The 18,397-nt window shown below is 36.6% G+C and overlaps 1 protein-coding gene across 4 annotated transcripts in view; it reads right to left on the bottom strand.

Annotated features, from left to right (window-relative positions):
* Nucleotides 1-18,397, bottom strand: part of fig4a (FIG4 phosphoinositide 5-phosphatase a) — a 140,318-nt gene that overhangs the window by 90,706 nt on the left and 31,215 nt on the right. For all 4 annotated transcript variants that reach the window (XM_073933767.1, XM_073933769.1, XM_073933768.1 and 1 more), the window contains exons 8-10: nt 16,671-16,799; nt 4,333-4,433; nt 3,459-3,621 (exon numbers count right to left, since the gene is read on the bottom strand). In XM_073933767.1, coding sequence (XP_073789868.1) covers nt 3,459-3,621; nt 4,333-4,433; nt 16,671-16,799 — 393 coding nt within the window. The remainder of the gene's footprint in view (nt 1-3,458; nt 3,622-4,332; nt 4,434-16,670; nt 16,800-18,397) is intronic.

Here is an 18,397-nt window from a genome sequence, read left to right as displayed (position 1 = left end):
TGTTTCCTGAAACATCTGTGGTTCTGCAGCTGGATTTTATTGGCATAATCAGCTAAAATGTTGCTGGAATTGGTTTTAAAGTATGGGTTGATATATACTGCATCCCCAAAAAGGATTGAGGTCATGTCCATGTGTTGTGCAATAAATCGATATTGATTATGTTGACAGGCCTACCTGTGTTGTCATGCTAATATGCCTCTACCAGTAAAGACCAACCAGTATTCAGCTTTATGTGGGTCATAAGTCTGCCAGAGACTAAATGTCCAGTTACAAACATCAAAACACTTCAGCAAGTAGGTTATGAAAACCAGGCTCTCTCTCATACACAAAAACCCCTCCCTTTTATTCATTAACGCCACACAAAGCATATTCAAAGTGGCGTAATCAAACGTTGGTGCTCTGAAAAGTCCTTCAGCGGGTCAGACAAAGCTAGCAGAGATGCATGCTAGTGCTGAAAGAGAAAAACTGTGTCTCATCATCATCTCTACGCATTGTACAAAATCAATGAGAGCGGACCCAGACCGGAGCCTTGTGCAACACCTTTTCTTGTTTAACCGCAAAATCGATGTGTTACACCTTTGTGCGAGTGCAGTTTTAAACCAGTTTGAGCTGACCTAATTACACAACATTCTTCACAAATGATCATTTTCTTCTGACACGAGGACATTGCACCAGGTAAAATTGCGTAACGTATTAGAAAGCGCGGAAGACGACGAGTCTGGAAATGAAGAAAATCACATATAATTTATCATAACGATGAGCTTCGGGAGACATCCATCAGTTATTTTTGACATCATTTGCGGGAGAAAAATAGTGCAGTGAAACAGATTTCAGATTGAGGCAGACGTGCTGAGTGCTATTTATTTATATATAAGTGTGTGTGAGTGTTTGAAGACTGAATTATTAATTCATTCATTTTCCTTCGGCATACTCCCTGATTATCGGGCCGCCACAACAGAATGAAACGCCAAATTTTGGGGAGGTGTAGGCAAGCGTCAACTACATAGGCGACCTTGTACCGCCCACTAAGGTAGCACCTATGCTACTGCGATGGCTGGGTTTAGAGTAGGGGGAGGTGTAGACAATCATCAACTATGTAGCCAACCTTGTACCACCCACTAAAGTAGCAACCATGCTACTGTGATGGTTGGGTTTATGGTAGGGTGACGTGAAGGCAATCGTTACCTACATAGGCGAATCTGTGCCGCCCACTAAGTAACGCTACTGTGATGGTTGGCAATGGTGTAGGCAATCATCAACTATGTAGGCGACCTTGTACTGCCCACTAAGGTAGGGCCCATGCTACTGTGATGGTTGGGTTTAGGGTAGGGGGAGGTGTAGACAATCATCAACTGTGTAGCCAAGCTTGTACCGCCAAGTGGTAATTCATTATAATATTTATTAATGAATTAATTATTAATTCATTCATTTTCCTTCGGCATACTCCCTGATTATCTGGTCGCCACCACAGAATGAACCGCCAACGAGGCGTAAGCAAGTGTCAACTACATAGGTGACCTTGTACCGTCCACTAAGGTAGCACCTATGCTACTGTGACAGTTAGGGTTAGGGTAGTGGAGTTGAAGGCAATAGTCAACCATGTAGGTCAGGGGTGTCAAACTCAATTCCTGGAGGGCCGATGCCCTGCACAGTTTAGTTCCAACCCTGCTCCAACACACTTACCTGTAGGTTTCAAACAAGCCTGAAGGACTCAATTAGTTTGATCAGGTGTGTTTAATTAGGGTTGGAATTAAACTGTGCAGAGCTGCGGGCCTTTAGGAACTGAGTTTGACACCTGTGATGTAGGCCTATCAATTCCTGCTAAGAGTCAGTTGCGTCACGCCATAGCGCATTTGCTATTTACATGGCGGACTTTCTAATTGGAAAAACTGAATGCTTGACTAGAGAGGAAACAGTTAAACAGAGAATCTGCAGCGCGAGAATGAGAGAATGAGCCTCCTTATTCTTTCACTCTTGTGGATTAGGAAACATGTACGCACAGACATCCATTAGCCTATATAATTAATTTAGTTTGTTAAGCGCAAAGATTTGCTTCAAAACTCTTTCTAAATTCAGTTCTAATTTCCAGCAAACGAATAAATGAATAATAATAATGAAGTGAGCTCAAAAACCTGAGTTGAATCCTAAAACACATGCTGTGCCCCATCTGGTCTAAAACCTGACAGGTGGGCAAATCTAAGCTTGTTTTTAATAAAACAAATATAAATATGGATATAATAAATAATACTGCTAATAATAATAACATTATACAAAAGCAAATTGTCATGAATGAACTGAAAAAGCCTCCCGAGATGAAGAAGGCATAAAAGTTTGGTTTTTATATTTATGTAGGCTAGAAAATAATAAGTTTTTTATAATAATTTAATTCTTTAATTCTTTTTCATTTGTAAAGATATTTGCGTATTGTTCTTCATCTTGTGTGTATTAAGCGAGGCGCACAAATAACGCGCTCTGCGCTGGACTATAGTCCTGCTTTGATCCAGTCTATCGTGCGGTCTAGTATACTTCCTCAAAATAGCAACGCGCCAGCAATACACCTCAGCACACCCCCTTTTTTAGACCAGAACGCCTATGGGCGCACATATAAGAGCAAATGCATTTGCTATTCAAACAGTGTGGAGAAAAACGTCAAAACGACTCTTGCGCCAAGCTGAAACTAGCAAACAACAATTGTGTCGTGCCTTGCGCCAGATGTATGATAGGGCCCTTAGACGTCGTGCCTAAATTGTTAAAATAGAGCCCTTAGTCTCAGACGCGCACGCACACACACATAAACAAACGCGCGCACGCGCACACGCACACACACACACACGCACACGCACACGCACACACACACACACGCACACGCACACGCACACGCACACGCACACGCACACGCACACGCACACAAACACAAACACAAACACACACACACACACACACACACACACACACACACACACACACACACACACACACACACACACACACACGCACGCACGCACGCACGCACACACACACGCACACAAACACACACACACACACAAATAAAACGAAAATTTTAATAATGAATAAACGGAACAAAACGATAAAATAAAATTTACATAAAACAACAAATAAAAAATTAAGAAAATAAAAAGGATAAAACATCAATACCAAAAAATGCAATAAATATAAAATAAATCACAAAACTAAGTTAAATATATTATTTGAAACACTGAAAATAGTTTAACTGTATTTTCCACAAAACAAAAAAAACAGAACCGATATTGACTAACGTGATAACATGCACATCTTGTAAACCTGCCCCAGAATGATCATTCTTGAGATATTGCTTTACAGGTAAAATTGTAGAGTATTGATTTCATTTTTCTAATAAAATTGCACATGTACAAATGGTGTGTGTGTGTGTGTGTGTGTGTGTGTGTGTGTGTGTGTGCAACATTATTATCTCTTACGGCGTATGGGTGGTTTGGGCATCATGGTGGAGATGTCCTGAGACCAGTGCAGAGGAACCGAACCCCGAACCTGAACACAGGAGGAGAAACTACCAGCGCTCAGAGACATGACGGAGGCATCATGAATGATCTGCTCCGTCTCCACCTCGTTCGCCACATCGCCCTGAAAAACACACACACACACACACACACACACACACACACACACACACACACACACACACACACACACACACACACACACACACACACACACACACACACACACACACACACACACATAGAGCTGAAGTCTAAATCACTCACCCTCCACATACTGTATCATCTTATGACCTTATTAAATAAAGCTTAGCGGCTTTTAGGAGACTACTTTAAAACTATATCTGTTTTTAGGGGTATATCTATCTCCCCTTACCCACTGAGTGCCATATTTAGGATTTCTCTCTTGTTGTATAATCTTACAAAGATGCATTGATTACATAGCCTTTATCATACTCCAAGCCAAACCACTAATTTGAATACCTCCAACTCCAACACTGGATCCTTTCATTGCCTTGACTTGTACATGTGTGATGACAATGAAGTTGAATCTAATCTAATCTAACTTGTCACACAATATATTAATTATCAGAGAATTATTAATTATATAAGCAGACTATATATGGGCTATAAAATGAGTGTACATTTGTCAGTTTTGAATTTTAAAGCATGTTCACTATCATCAAGCATCACCACAGCCGCAGTGAAACCCTGATTAAAAGACAGGCTTTGTGAAGCTTTAACAGCCGACAGCTTTAGAGCAAACCAACATGACATAATGACAAGCTGAACACACAGATAAAAACACACATGCACACCTCACAAACTCACACACCTCACAGTTTGCCCCACGTTTCAGGAATCGGGTCCCGGCAAATCTGCTGGAGCGTCGGGCAATGAGCGTCACGTAAACCGGCCGACCGTAGATTAATAACTCTGAAGATCAGAGAGTTAAAGAACAACAACAACACACAAGAAAAACAACAAACACATGTGACAACATCAGGAAGACCACACTGTCGTATAATGTTAGAAAATAAAATGAAAACAACATAAATGTAAAAAAATTATATGGAAAAATAAATCAAATAAAATAATGAAACAATAAAATAAAATAAAAATTAAAATTAAAAAAAAAGAAACAAATAAAATTTAAATAATATAAGAACATTGAAAAAATGTAAAATGAAAGATTTAAATGATAAAATAAAAAGATAAAAAATATATAAATAAAAAACAATATAACAAGTAAATATAAAAAAACAAATAAAAAATGTTAATAAAATAAAATATAATAAAATAAACATGATAAAAATTATACATTAAAAATTTATAAAGCAATTATAAAATTTAACTTAATTAAATAAAAATAAACAAAATATATCAAATGAAACATTAAATTGATAAAATAAAATGAAAAATGAAAAAGATAAACAAATATGATGAAATTAAAATTATATAACAACACAAAAAATGTAAAAAATAAAACATTTAAATGATAAAATAAAAGAAAAAATAAATAAATTCAATAAAATGTAAAATTCAAACAAGAAAAATGGCATGACAAAAAATTTACAAAAATGAAACAAAGTGTAACAATTTAAAAATGTTATATTAAAATAAAAAAGAAAAATATATGTATAAACATTTAAATTATAAAATTGAATTAAAATAAATCAAAATAATCTGACATAAAAAAGGAAAAAATTTCAAAAAAAACATTTAAAGGATAAAATAACATAGTAAAATAAGAATAATAACAGCATAATAAATGAAAAATAAAACAGTTAAATGATAAAATAAAATGAAAAGAAAATAATAAAAATAAAATAAAAAATAACAAATAAAATGTAAAAATAGAACTGAGAAAAATGACATGTGAAATAATACAAACTAAAATAAAATAAAATATAATGTAACAATTAAAAAAATGGAAAAAACATGAGGAAATGTTTTATGAAAAACATTTAAATTAAAAAAACTAAATAAATTAAATCAAAATAACAACACATAAAAAAGAAAAAAATTGAATAAAACATTTGATAAATGATAAAATAAAACGAAAAAAGAAAAATAAAGATAAATAAAAACATAAATAAATTTTTAAAATAAAGTAACATTTAAAATAAATAAAATAAGAAAATATTTTAAGACAAACATTTAAATGATAAAACTGAATTAAATTAAATGAAAATAAAATAAAATAACAACATCAGAAAAAATACCAAATAAAACATTTAAAACGGTAAAAAAAAGTATAAAAATAATTTGACAACAAATAAATATAAAAAACATAAAATAAAATGAGAAAAAATGAAAAGTAGATATAATATTATAAAATTAAAAGAATTAATGAAATAAAAAGCAAAACTTAATAAAATAAAACATTTAAATAACAAAACGAAATTAAATTAAACAAAAAGAAAAAAATCAAATAAAAACATTTAAATGATAACATTAAATAAAAGAAAATTAAAAATTTAAATAAGATAATGAAAATAAAATAACATAAATAAAACAAAAATGAAAAATGTACACAATAAAACATTTAAATGATACAATTAAATCAAATTTTAAAAAAGTTAAAAAATAAAATATTTTTAGAAAAATTCACAATAATTAAATTACTTAAAATTTAATTTTAAAGTTTTTCTTTTATTTTGCACAAGGGTACAAACAAAAGAATAAAACAAACAATGAAAAATAGAGTATATGCAAAAGTGGTGGCACAGCGGCGCAGTGGTTAGCACATTGGCCTCGTAGCAAGTAGGTTGCTGGTTTGAGTCCCGGCTGGGTCAGTTGACATGTCTGTGTGGAGTTTGCATGTTCTCCCCGTGTTGGTGTGGGTTTCCTCCAGGTTTACCCCACAGTCCAAACACATGCGCTATAGGGGAATTGATGAACTAAATTGACCGTAGTGTACGAGTGTGTGTGGAAATGAGAGTTTCCCTGTACTGGGTTGCTGCTGGAAAGGCATCTGCAGCTTAAAACATATGCTGAAATAGTTGGCGGTTCATTCCACCGTGGCAACCCCTAAAAAATAAAGGGACTAAGCCGAAGGAAAATGAATGAATGAATAATAAAGTATGTATTGACTAACTATGGGAAGACTAGGATTGAGTAGAAACTGTGGCATATAATGAGTGAAGATTCTTAGAATGAACAGAAAGAACAGCATTTATCTGAAATACAGTATTATATATATTATAAATGTCTTTACTGCCACTTTTCATCAGTTTAAATGATGAAAAGTGATAAATGATCCAGCCCTGCGGGATGGATGCATTAAATCTTCAAAACTAATAACCCCACTGACCCGAACTCTGATAATAATATCTCAAGTGTTTGTGTGCCTGTAAATGCTGGAGAAATGAACATCAGCGTCTTCATTTGAACTCATTCACCTCTCTGCACCAGCACTCCCAGAACAGAGGGAGTCTCTGTGCACTCTCTAAAAAATACAGTGCATCGGGAAAATATTGAGTCGCTTCACTTTTTCCACATTTGTTTATGGTGAAGTCTTATTCCACGATGAATTAAATTGATTTCCTCAACATTCTACACACAATCCCCCATAATGACAATGTGAACAGAGTTTTAAAAATAGTTGCAAATTTATTAACAATAAGAAAGCTGATAAATCACATGTACATCAGTATTCACAGCCTTTGGCTTGAAGCTCTAAACTGAGCTCAGGTTCATTCTGTCTCCACTGATCATTCTGGAGATGTTTCAGCAGCTTCATTGGAGTTCACCTGTGCTCAATTCAGCTTATGGACATGATTTAAAAAGGCGTACACCTGTCTATATAAGGGCCCAGGGTTGACAGTGCATGTCAAAGCACAAGCCAAGCATGAAGACGAAGGAATTGTCTGTAGATCTTCGAGACAGGATTGTCTGGAGGCACAAGGCTGGGGAAGGTTACAGAAACATTTCTGCTGCTCTGAAAGCTCCACTGAGCACAGCCGCCTCCATCATCCGTAAGTGGAAGATGTTGAACCACCAGGACTCTTCCTAGAGCAGGCCGGACATCTAAGCTGAGTGATCGGGGGAGAAGGGCCTTAGTCAGGGAGTTGATCAATAACCCGATGGTCACTCTGTCTGAGCTCCAGCGTTCTTCTGTGGAGAGAGGAGAACCTTACAGAAGGACAACCATCTGTGCAGCAATCCACCAATCAGGCCTGTATGGTAGAGCGGCCAGACGGAAGAAACTCCCCGCCTGGAGTTTGCATCTGAAGGACTCTCAGAGCATCAGAAACTAAACTCTCTGCTCTGATGAGACTCAAACTGAACTGTTTGGAGTGAACGCCAGGCGTTACGTTTGGAGAACAGCAGGCAGCGCTCATCACCAGGCTAACAGCATCCCTGCAGTGAAGCATGCTGGTGTTGGCATCATGCTGTGGGGATGTTCTTCAGCAGCAGGAACTGGAAGACTAGTCAGGATAGAGGGAAAGATGAATGCAGCGATGTACAGAGACATCCTGAATGAAGACCTGCACAAGAGTGCTCTTGACCTCAGACTGGGGCGACGCTTCATCCTCCAGCAGGACAATGACTCAAAGCACACCGCCAAAATATCAATGGAGTGTCTTCACAACAACTCGGGGAATGTCCTTGAGTGGCCCAGCCAGAGCCCAGACCTAAATCCTATTGAACATCTCTGGAGAGATCTGAAAATGGCTGCACACCGTCGCTTCCCATCCAACCTGATAGAGCTTGAGAGGTACTGCAAAGAGGAACGGCCGAATATTCCCAAAGACAGATGAGCAGAGCTTGTGCATCATATTCAGAAAGACTTGAGGCTGTAATCACTGACAAACGAGCATCAACAGAGTATTGAGCAAAGCCTGTGAATACTGATGAACGGGATTTTACAGCTTTTTATTTTTCTAAATTTGCAACAATTTCTAAAACTCTTTGTTCACATTGTCATTATGGGGGATTGTGTGCAGAATGTTGAGGAAAAAATCAATTTGATCCATTTTGGAATAAGACTAACATAAATGTGGTAAAAGTGAAGCGACATCAATACTTTCAGGATGCACTGTATTTAAACTCATGGCTAGGCCTGTATGTAATCTTTATTAGTGCTGTCAAACAAATGATCACATTCTAAAGTTTGTCCAGATGGATGTATTAAGGTAAAGGTTAATGTAAATGTTTTAAAACATGCCACCTTTTCTTCTGTTTTTCAACCAGTTTCTTGAACTTTTCCCCCTTTATGAGCTAAAAGTTTTCTAAGTCTATAAAAGCTGTTGGATATTTCTTATTTTGGCTGATTTAAACCATTATAAACAACATAAAACAGAAACCTTTTGACTTTCTGATAGCGATTTCCCTGTAGAAGAATCACTTCCTGCCCTCCATCTGAATTTGGTGCATCATCAATGACGTCATGTGAAAACCTATTTAATAGTTTTGATCAGGACTGAGGTTGATTAACAGATTTATGCAAAAAAAATATGTATCTGACGCATTTTACAGCAGTTTAGTTTAGTGGATGTTTTCATCCCGAACATAACAAAAGGGGAGTCAATTTGAACTGTTTGTGCCATCGATCCGTCTCTTCTTGTCTTGTTTCTCTGAATTAGCAGGATTTGAACGCGGGTAACATAAGACAGTCCAGTGATGTCATTTCGAACATGTTTAATAACAACTTTACTGAACTTTAATACACGGTCAAAAAACTGTCTTGCTTCCATCTTCATGACACTACTTCTTCCTTACCGGAAGTGACATCAGCATATACTCTATATTAAAAATTAAATTACTTTTAGTAAAATATTTTCAAGTTGCTTTTTACATTATTATCAATTTAACATAAATAAAACAATGAACTTATGGCTCTTATATATCCGGCCCCTAATTGTATGGACAGGAGATCAAACAATTATCATATACATATTTAACTTCTAAGAGCCATTCAAATTTAAACATCAATAAGAAGCATAGAAATTCAGTCATTCTGTAAATGTAGTCCTTTCACATTGTCTTTGTTTCACCTATTCTTCTTAAATTGCTTCTTGAATTAAGCACAATTTGTTTACAGGTCTCTCTAGAATGCTTGTTTTGGTTTGTAGCTTCACACGGCGTACAGCTCCACTGGAGTCAGGCAAGGTTTGAACTACTTTTCCCATGATCCATGAATTACGGGGAGCAGAACTGTCCACAATTAGCACTACATCGCCTGGCTCAAAGTTCCTTTTAAGTTTTGTCCATTTACTGCGTTCTTGAAGAATGGGCAGATACTCATGAGTCCATCTGCTCCAAAACAAATCAGCAAGATATTGGACTTGTCTCCAACGTCTTTTCATATACTGGTCTTCTTTTTTGAAGACGCCTGGTGGCATGCTGGGTTGAGTTTTTAACAGTAGTAAATGGTTAGGTGTCAGAGGCTCAAGGTCATTTGGATCCTCGGATGTGGTAGTTATTGGTCTGTTGTTTATGATGCTTTCCACCTCACACATGATGGTATGAAGACTGTCATCGCTGATAGATTGTTCCTTTAGGAGAGCATTAAGTATCCTTCTAACTGTACGGATCTGACGCTCCCAAACTCCTCCCTGATGGGAGGCAGCTGGGCTGTTGAAGATCCAGTTAATGTTTTTCTGCAACATGGCCTGTTATATTGTGATGTGGTTCAGGTTTTTCAGTGCTTCTCGCAACTCTCTTTCTGCACCAACAAAATTTGTGCCGTTATCCGAGCGCATGACAGCGACTTGTCCTCTTCTACTTATAAAACGCCTTAAAGCGTTAATGCAAGAGTCAGTGTCCAAACTATTAGCCACCTCAATGTGAACTGCTCTAATCGTTAAGCAAGTGAACAACACTCCGTACCTTTTTACAGTACTCCGGCCCCGTTTCACTTCAAAGGGTCCGAAGTAATCAACACCCACGTTTGTAAAGGGCGGTTTATCAGGTAGCAGACGGTCCTCTGGCAAACTTGCCATTTTCTGTTCTCCAACTCTTCCAGTAAGCCGGCGACAAACTGAGCATTTATGTATTAATTTTCGAATGGCTGAATTAGCTTGGGGAATCCAGAATTTTTGTCTGAGAATGGACAATGTGTAGTTTCGACCACAATGTCCGTATCTTTGATGAATGTCACTTAAAATGAGTGTTGAAATTCTGGAGTATTTTGACAGAATTGCAGGATGCTTGGATTCATTTGGCATGGCTGCTTTGTTAAGTCTACCACCCACTCTTAGGATCCCATCCTGGAGCACAGGGTCAAGCCTGTACAGCTGACTTCTTCTCTTAATAGTCACATTTTGTTTGATAGCCTCAATTTCTTCCAGGAATTGTTGTTTCTGACTGTGCTGAATAAGAAGAATTTCTGCTTGGTTTAAATCTTCCAGACTCAGTGACCTTTTCTTTATTTTTGATTTGAATTTTTGCATTTCAGTTTGTAGAAGGGATGCTTGTTTTTCTGGGTCTTTCTCAGATGTTTCAATAGACGCCTGAAACTGTTTCCTTGCCCTACATAACTGTAGGAGTGTCTCTTTTAGTCTTAGCATCCATGCCACTGCCCTTTTCAGACGAAACCAGCTCGAGTAGTAGTCAGTTAACCTGCACAGGATGTCGTTTTCATTGACATTAAGAATGTTGACTTTGGTTTCAATTTTAATTTCAGGGTCCTTTTGTTGATATTGATTAATCTGATCTGGTCTTTGTGGCCATTCTTCTTCTGATTTCAACAAAAAGTTTGGGCCCTTTGTCCATGTTTCTGCTTGTAGAAAGTCCTTTGCCTTAATACCTCTAGTAGCTTGATCTGCTGGATTCTGAGCTGACCTGACAAACTTCCACTGTAACGGAGTGGTGGCATCCCGTATTAGTGAAATCCTGTTGGCTACAAAGGTTTTGAAGCGGGCGCTCTCATTTTCAATGTAACTCAGCACCGTTGTGCTGTCTGTCCAAAAAATAGATGGCTGCAGTGGCATTTGTAGTTCTTGTCTTAGTATCTTGTCCATTTTGACTGCTATGGTTGCGGCGGTCAGTTCCAGTCTAGGAATTGTGATTTGTTTAAGTGGGCTTACTCTTGACTTCCCCATCAACAATGAGCAATATTTCTGATTTTGTTCATTTGTAAGAACCAGATAAGTTGCTGTGCCATAAGCACTCTCACTGGCATCAGAGAAATGATGCAGTTGAGCTTCTGCTGTGATGCCAAACTTCTCTGGCTTTAGACACCTTTTGAACTTGACATTTGAGATCTGACTTAAATCTTCTAGCCATTTAACCCACTGATCAGCACGCTTGTCGTCAATCTCATCATCCCAGCCATATCCTTGTTTGCACAGATCTCTTAAAAGTAACTTAACTGGTAGTATGAGTGGAGCCAGAAAGCCAAGAGGATCATAGATTGAATTAACCACTGAGAGGATACCTCTTCTACTCGACGGCTTCTCTTGGACTTTGATATGGTATGTGAAGGTGTCATCATCTGTGCACCACTTCATACCCAGTGCTCTCTCTATGGGCAAAGAGTCCTGATCCAAGTCAAGGTCTTTTACTCCACTGGCCCTTTGATCTTCTGGGATAGACAACAATACTTTCCTATTATTGCTCACCCACTTCGTCAATCGAAAACCTCCTTCCAGACACAAATCTTGAATTTCCTTGACAAGGTTGATTGCTTCTTGCTCATTGGACACTGATTTTAAACAGTCATCCACGTAGAAATTGTTCAGAACTGTGTCCACAGCCTTTTGCGATGCTACATGTTTTCTGTCCTCTGCTGTCTTTCTCAGTGCATAAGAGGCACAGCTAGGAGATGAGGTGGCACCAAATAAGTGCACTGTCATTCTGTATTCCTCTATAGGTGCATTCAAATTGCCATCTGGCCACCAAAGAAAGCGAAGTAGATCTGTGTCTTCCTCAGGAACTTTCACCTTATAGAACATTGACTCCACATCTGCCATCACAGCGATCGGTTCTTCTCTAAATCTGGTGAGTACACCAATAAGTGTGTTTGTGAGGTTTGGACCTTGAAGCAATTGGCTGTTCAGAGACATACCTTGAAAGGAAGCAGTACAATCAAAAACCACTCGAATTTTGTTTTTCTTCGGGTGATACACCCCATGGTGTGGAATGTACCACACCTTGTTGTCGTTGCGATTAAGATGTTCAGTGGGAACTCTGACAGCATATCCTTTTTCTACTATGCTCTTCATGAACGTAGTGTAGTCATCAAGCAATTCTGAGTTCTTTTGAAGCTTTCTTTTTAGGTTAGCTGCACGTATTTCAGCAACACATCGATTGTTTGGCATGGTAACTGTTTCATCTCTCAATGGTAGCTTCACACAGTAATGTCCATTCTCAAATTTAGTCTTTTCCTGCATTAACTGCATGAATCTTTTGTCCTCCAGTGACTTCTCCTCTTTCTCCTCATACAGGCGTTCTGGAAAGTCTGAGTTATATTGCTGAATCAACAATTTTTCGATTTCCACTACTGAGAGACGATTAACTGTATGATGTGGCAGTTTGGACCTTTCTGCATTGTTTGTTTTCTTAATGGTGCCATTTACTACCCAACCTAGTGCAGTTTTAACAGCATATGGTCCATCTTGTTGGCTGTTTATGATGTGCCATGGTTCCATTGCCTTTGGATTGTTTGCACCAATCAGAAGCTCCACATTTGCATCAATACAGGGTATGTTCACTTCACTTAAGTAAGGCCATTTTTGAATGTCTTCCTGTTTAGGAATGTTCTCATTTTGAACAGGAATATTGCTGTGTGTAAAGACTTTAGGTAGTTCAATATACTTGGTGTCGTCTAGCCCACATACTTCCAGGTCGGTGAGGATAAAACTGCTCACTAACTTCTGTTCACCTGGCTTGTCTTGACACATAGTGCTCAATAGAATCTGAGTTGGCTTTCCTTTCAGTTTCAGTTTATTTCGCAGCTCCTCTGTGCAAAATGTTGCTGTACTTCCAGCATCGAGGAAAGCATATGTTTCCACATATCTGTCACTTTTATTTGACTTGACTTTAACTGGCACTATTGACAGCACACAGTTATCTCCCCCAGACTCTGTGTAGTTGCATGATTGGTGACTTAGGGAGATCTGGGCACATGAGATCTCTTTGTCTGGTGTCTCAACCTGCTTTGTCACTTTGCGATCCTCCATCATATGTAAAATGTCTGGATGCCTTTGAGAGCATTCTTTACATTCAATTCTCTTTCTGCACATCTTACTCAAATGACCTCGAGTTAAGCATCCAAAACATAAGCCTTTTGACTTCAAAAAGTCCACACGTATACTATGTGGCTGCTCTTTGATTTCAGTGCATGACTCAAGAGTGTGACTTTTTGAGCAAAACATACATGGCTTTTCAAAAGCGCTTACCATCTTAGCTGGACTGGCAAGTTTACTTGATGTATCTTGAGGCCGTCTTTCCTCCATGCATATGTTGGTTGCAAAGCTGCTCTTTTTTATTCCCCTAGTAGCAGGAAATTTCTCCTTCTGATTCACCTTTGCAGTTACAGCATTGCGAGTGTCCAGTATGTCTCCAAAGAAAGGATCTGTGACCACTTTTGCTTGACGATCAATAAAATCCACCAAATGAGTAAATCTAGCTCTTACTCCCTGTCTTTCCTTGATGTCATATGCTTCTGATCGCCACCTTTCTTTCATTTTGTATGGTAATTTTGAAATTACATCTCTCATATTGGTGGGACTGTCCATCTCCTCCATGGACTCCCCATCTTCTAATGTATTGCGACATCCAATTAGGAATAAAGCATAAGCACTCAAGGCTTTGCCATCATCAGACTTGATTTGAGGCCACTTTTGAACTTTATCAATAAAAGCTCTTGCTATAATAAGCTCGTCTCCATAATGCCTTTCGAGCAGTCGCTTTGCTTCTTTAAAACCTCTGCTTAACGGCATATATTCACAGCTTCTGACAATCTCTTGAGGCTCTCCTGCAGTGTATTGTTCAAGATAATACAACTTGTCTTTTTCATTGTCTGTTTTATTTTCAATGGTATGCTCAAAAGACCTGATAAAGGATCTATAGGTTAACGGATCCCCTCTAAACACTTGTATGTCTTTACTAGGAAGCTGAATTTGTCTTTGTTGTCTCACCAACAACTCAGTCAAGTCATTTTGTTTCTGCATAACTTGAATAATGCTGTTGTCTGCTTGTGGATAGTCACTGTGTCCAGGTACTTGTATGTTCAGTTCTGTTGCTGGATGTATCTTTGGACTTGAGACAGACTTTGCTTTATCCTTCGCCACAGTAGAATGAGAAGGTGAGCTTTCTTTCTGCTCTGTTTTCAGTTCAAGCTGTTTATGGTGGAATCCTTTTCTTTTCTTTGACCGCACACTACTTTTTCCATCCTCTGAATGCTCATATTCTTTCAGAACCTTTAATTTGGCATCACTTTCTGCAAGCGCTGTTTCTATTTCAAGTTCCTCCATTTTTGCCTTTATCTGCATCTCTTCAATTACAAGTTGTTGTTTTTTCTTTAATGATGCTGCCCTTGCTAGCAAAGCTGCACGTTTTGATTCTTCTTGTGCATATGCAGATGATACAGAGGAGCAAACAGATCCACTTGTAACTGAATCACACCGCTGCTTAAGCTCATTTTTGTTCAAAGATACCTGTGAGGCACTGTCATGAGGCATAATATCATCCTCCATTTCCACATTGTCATTTTTCTCATTTTTCTCAGCTACAGCAGCTATCCAGTTTTCTGTTTTATTCCTAAAAATATTCACAGAGTCCATTTTAGGCTGAAACCAGTTTTGTTGGTCTGCAATCCTTTCGTCTTCAGACAAAAGATCTTGAACTTGAACATTTAAATCATTAAACTCTGCTAACAATTGTGCAAAGTCAAGTTGCATTAAATCGTGCACATTCTGCAGATTTTCATCATCATTCATCAACCTTTCTAGGGTTTTTATATTACTGGTAAGAGCAGATAATTTAGCTCTTCTCAATCCAATAATTCTGTGCAATTTCTCCTCTAAAGCCTTTTCAGTAGGTTTAGGCGCCCTCTTGTGTTCGAAAGCTGCAGTTTCACTTTCGCTTCCTTCAGCCATCTCCATTCAATCAATGCACAAACTGTTTGCAGACGATTAAAAGTACACGCAATACTTTTCTGCATCAACCGTATGCATTTCAGCTTCTTCAAATATGCATTGAGTCATCATATAGCCGAATCAGAGTCCGTTACCTTACTGTTATGCAACGTTTCATACGTGTCAGTCACGTTCCTTCCCGTAAAACAGCTTTAAATCCACCGGAGAAATATCATCCACTATTTATAATCCACGATCGCGAGTCATTTCAGATCACTCAAAGACGATAGTTTAGAGATGAATCTCCGTCCGTCATAACGTGCCACGTGCGCTCCTTCATTTTCATATCCATAGAGCAAGTTTTTTGACTAAATTGTTTGTGCCATCGATCCGTCTCTTCTTGTCTTGTTTCTCTGAATTAGCAGGATTTGAACGCGGGTAACATAAGACAGTCCAGTGATGTCATTTCGAACATGTTTAATAACAACTTTACTGAACTTTAATACACGGTCAAAAAACTGTCTTGCTTCCATCTTCATGACACTACTTCTTCCTTACCGGAAGTGACATCAGCATATACTCTATATTAAAAATTAAATTACTTTTAGTAAAATATTTTCAAGTTGCTTTTTACATTATTATCAATTTAACATAAATAAAACAATGAACTTATGGCTCTTATATGAACAGTGCACAGGGGTTAACGAAGAATTTTTAAAGCAACCAGCAAGTCAGTATGAATGGAAGTCTGCGAGTGCATGGAAGTGAACTGAGCTCATGATCCACACTAAATAAAATAATCAAAACAACAGGCAGAAGGGGCCGGCTAATCGAATTCCCTTCCCACGGAGATTGGGAAGGAACATAATGGGTCTCAGGTGAGATGACCCACCCACAAATCAGGACCCATGCTGGCTCTGCAAATCACAAAACAGAACCAAAACAACCATGTCCAGGTCCTAATCTAGTTTAGTTTAAACTATTGTGCAAAATAAATGTATTTTATCTTGTTACTTTTTAACTTTTTTGTGTGATTTGTAAATACTCTTAGAGTCATTCTGCATAAATATGGAGACTTTTTTAGAGAAATTTCTGTGCAGAAACATACAGCTATGTCTAGCAGAGTCTGAATGTAAGAGGATACTGGATTGGCCGCAGAACCCGTGAATGATGTAGAGCAGCCAATCAGGATGCACGATTTCCTTGACCTTCTCCAGCAGGCGGAGGTTCCAGACGTATTTAGAGTAGGGCTCGTGACTCAGACCGTGGACAACTGAAACACACACATACACATTTAAACATGTATGCAGACATGCACGCACAGAGACAGAAATATATAAACACGCACAAACATAAACAAGAATGCATGTACACACACACACACACACACACACACAAGAATGCATGCACACACGCATGCGCACGTGGAAACGTAAACATGTACGCACACATGCACACATACACGTAAACAAGAGCACACATACACGTACACACAAGCATGTATGCACACACACGCACACATATATGCATGCATACACGCACACACGCACACACAGACATCCACATACGGAAATGTAAACACACACAAATGTAAACATGCACACGCAAACACGCACACAGGCACACGCAAAAATATCCGTTTGTGGACACAAACATGCACATACACAAATGCACAAATAAAACACACACATTCTATTAAATGTAAACAATGTTTATTTGAAAATGCATTAAATTTTAATTGAATTAAGAAAAAGTCAAATATAAACACCGTTTAAAATAAGTATTTTATTATTTATATTATTATTATTATTATTATTATTATTATTTTATCTTTTTTATTACTATTATTTTATTAGTAGTAGTAGTAGTAGTAGTAGTAGTATTTTATTAGTAGTAGTAGTAGTATTTATTAAGTAGTAGTATTTATTCTTATTATTCTTATTATTTTATTATAATTATTAGTAGTAGTAGTATTTTATTATTATTAGTAGTAGTATTTATTATTATTAGTAGTAGTAATAGTATTTTTTATCATTTGTTTTACTATTATTATTTATTTATTATTATCATTCTTATTTTTATTACTATTATTTCATTATTATTGTTCATATTATTATTATTAGTAGTAGTAGTAGTAGTAGTAGTTTATTATTATAAGTAGTAGTATTAGAATTATTTTTATTATTATTATTATATATTTATTATTATTATTATTAGTAGTAGTAGTAGTATTTTATTATTATTAGTAGTAGTATTTATTATTATTAGTAGTAGTAATAGTATTTTTTATCATTTGTATTACTATTATTATTTATTTATTATTATCATTATTATTTTTATTACTATTATTTCATTATTATTGTTCATATTATTATTATTATTAGTAGTAGTAGTAGTAGTAGTCGTAGTAGTAGTAGTAGTAGTTTATTATTATAAGTAGTAGTATTAGAATTATTTTTATTATTATTATTATATATTTATTATTATTATTAGTAGTAGTAGTAGTAGTATTTTATTATTAGTAGTAGTAGTATTTATTATTATTAGTAGTAGTAATAGTATTTTTTATCATTTGTATTACTATTATTATTTATTTATTATTATCATTATTATTTTTATTACTATTATTTCATTATTATTGTTCATATTATTATTATTAGTAGTAGTAGTAGTAGTCGTAGTAGTAGTAGTTTATTATTATAAGTAGTAGTATTAGAATTATTTTTATTATTATTATTATACATTTATTATTATTAGTAGTAGTAGTAGTAGTAGTATTTTATTATTAGTAGTAGTATTAGAAGTATCTTTATATAATTATTATTACTAATTTATTATTATTATTATTATTTTATAATTTTATTATTAATA

Source organism: Danio rerio, chromosome 20 (assembly GCF_049306965.1).
Source record: "Danio rerio strain Tuebingen ecotype United States chromosome 20, GRCz12tu, whole genome shotgun sequence".
In the NCBI taxonomy this organism is placed as follows: domain Eukaryota; kingdom Metazoa; phylum Chordata; class Actinopteri; order Cypriniformes; family Danionidae; genus Danio; species Danio rerio.
This window is presented reverse-complemented; position numbering and strand designations above follow the sequence as displayed.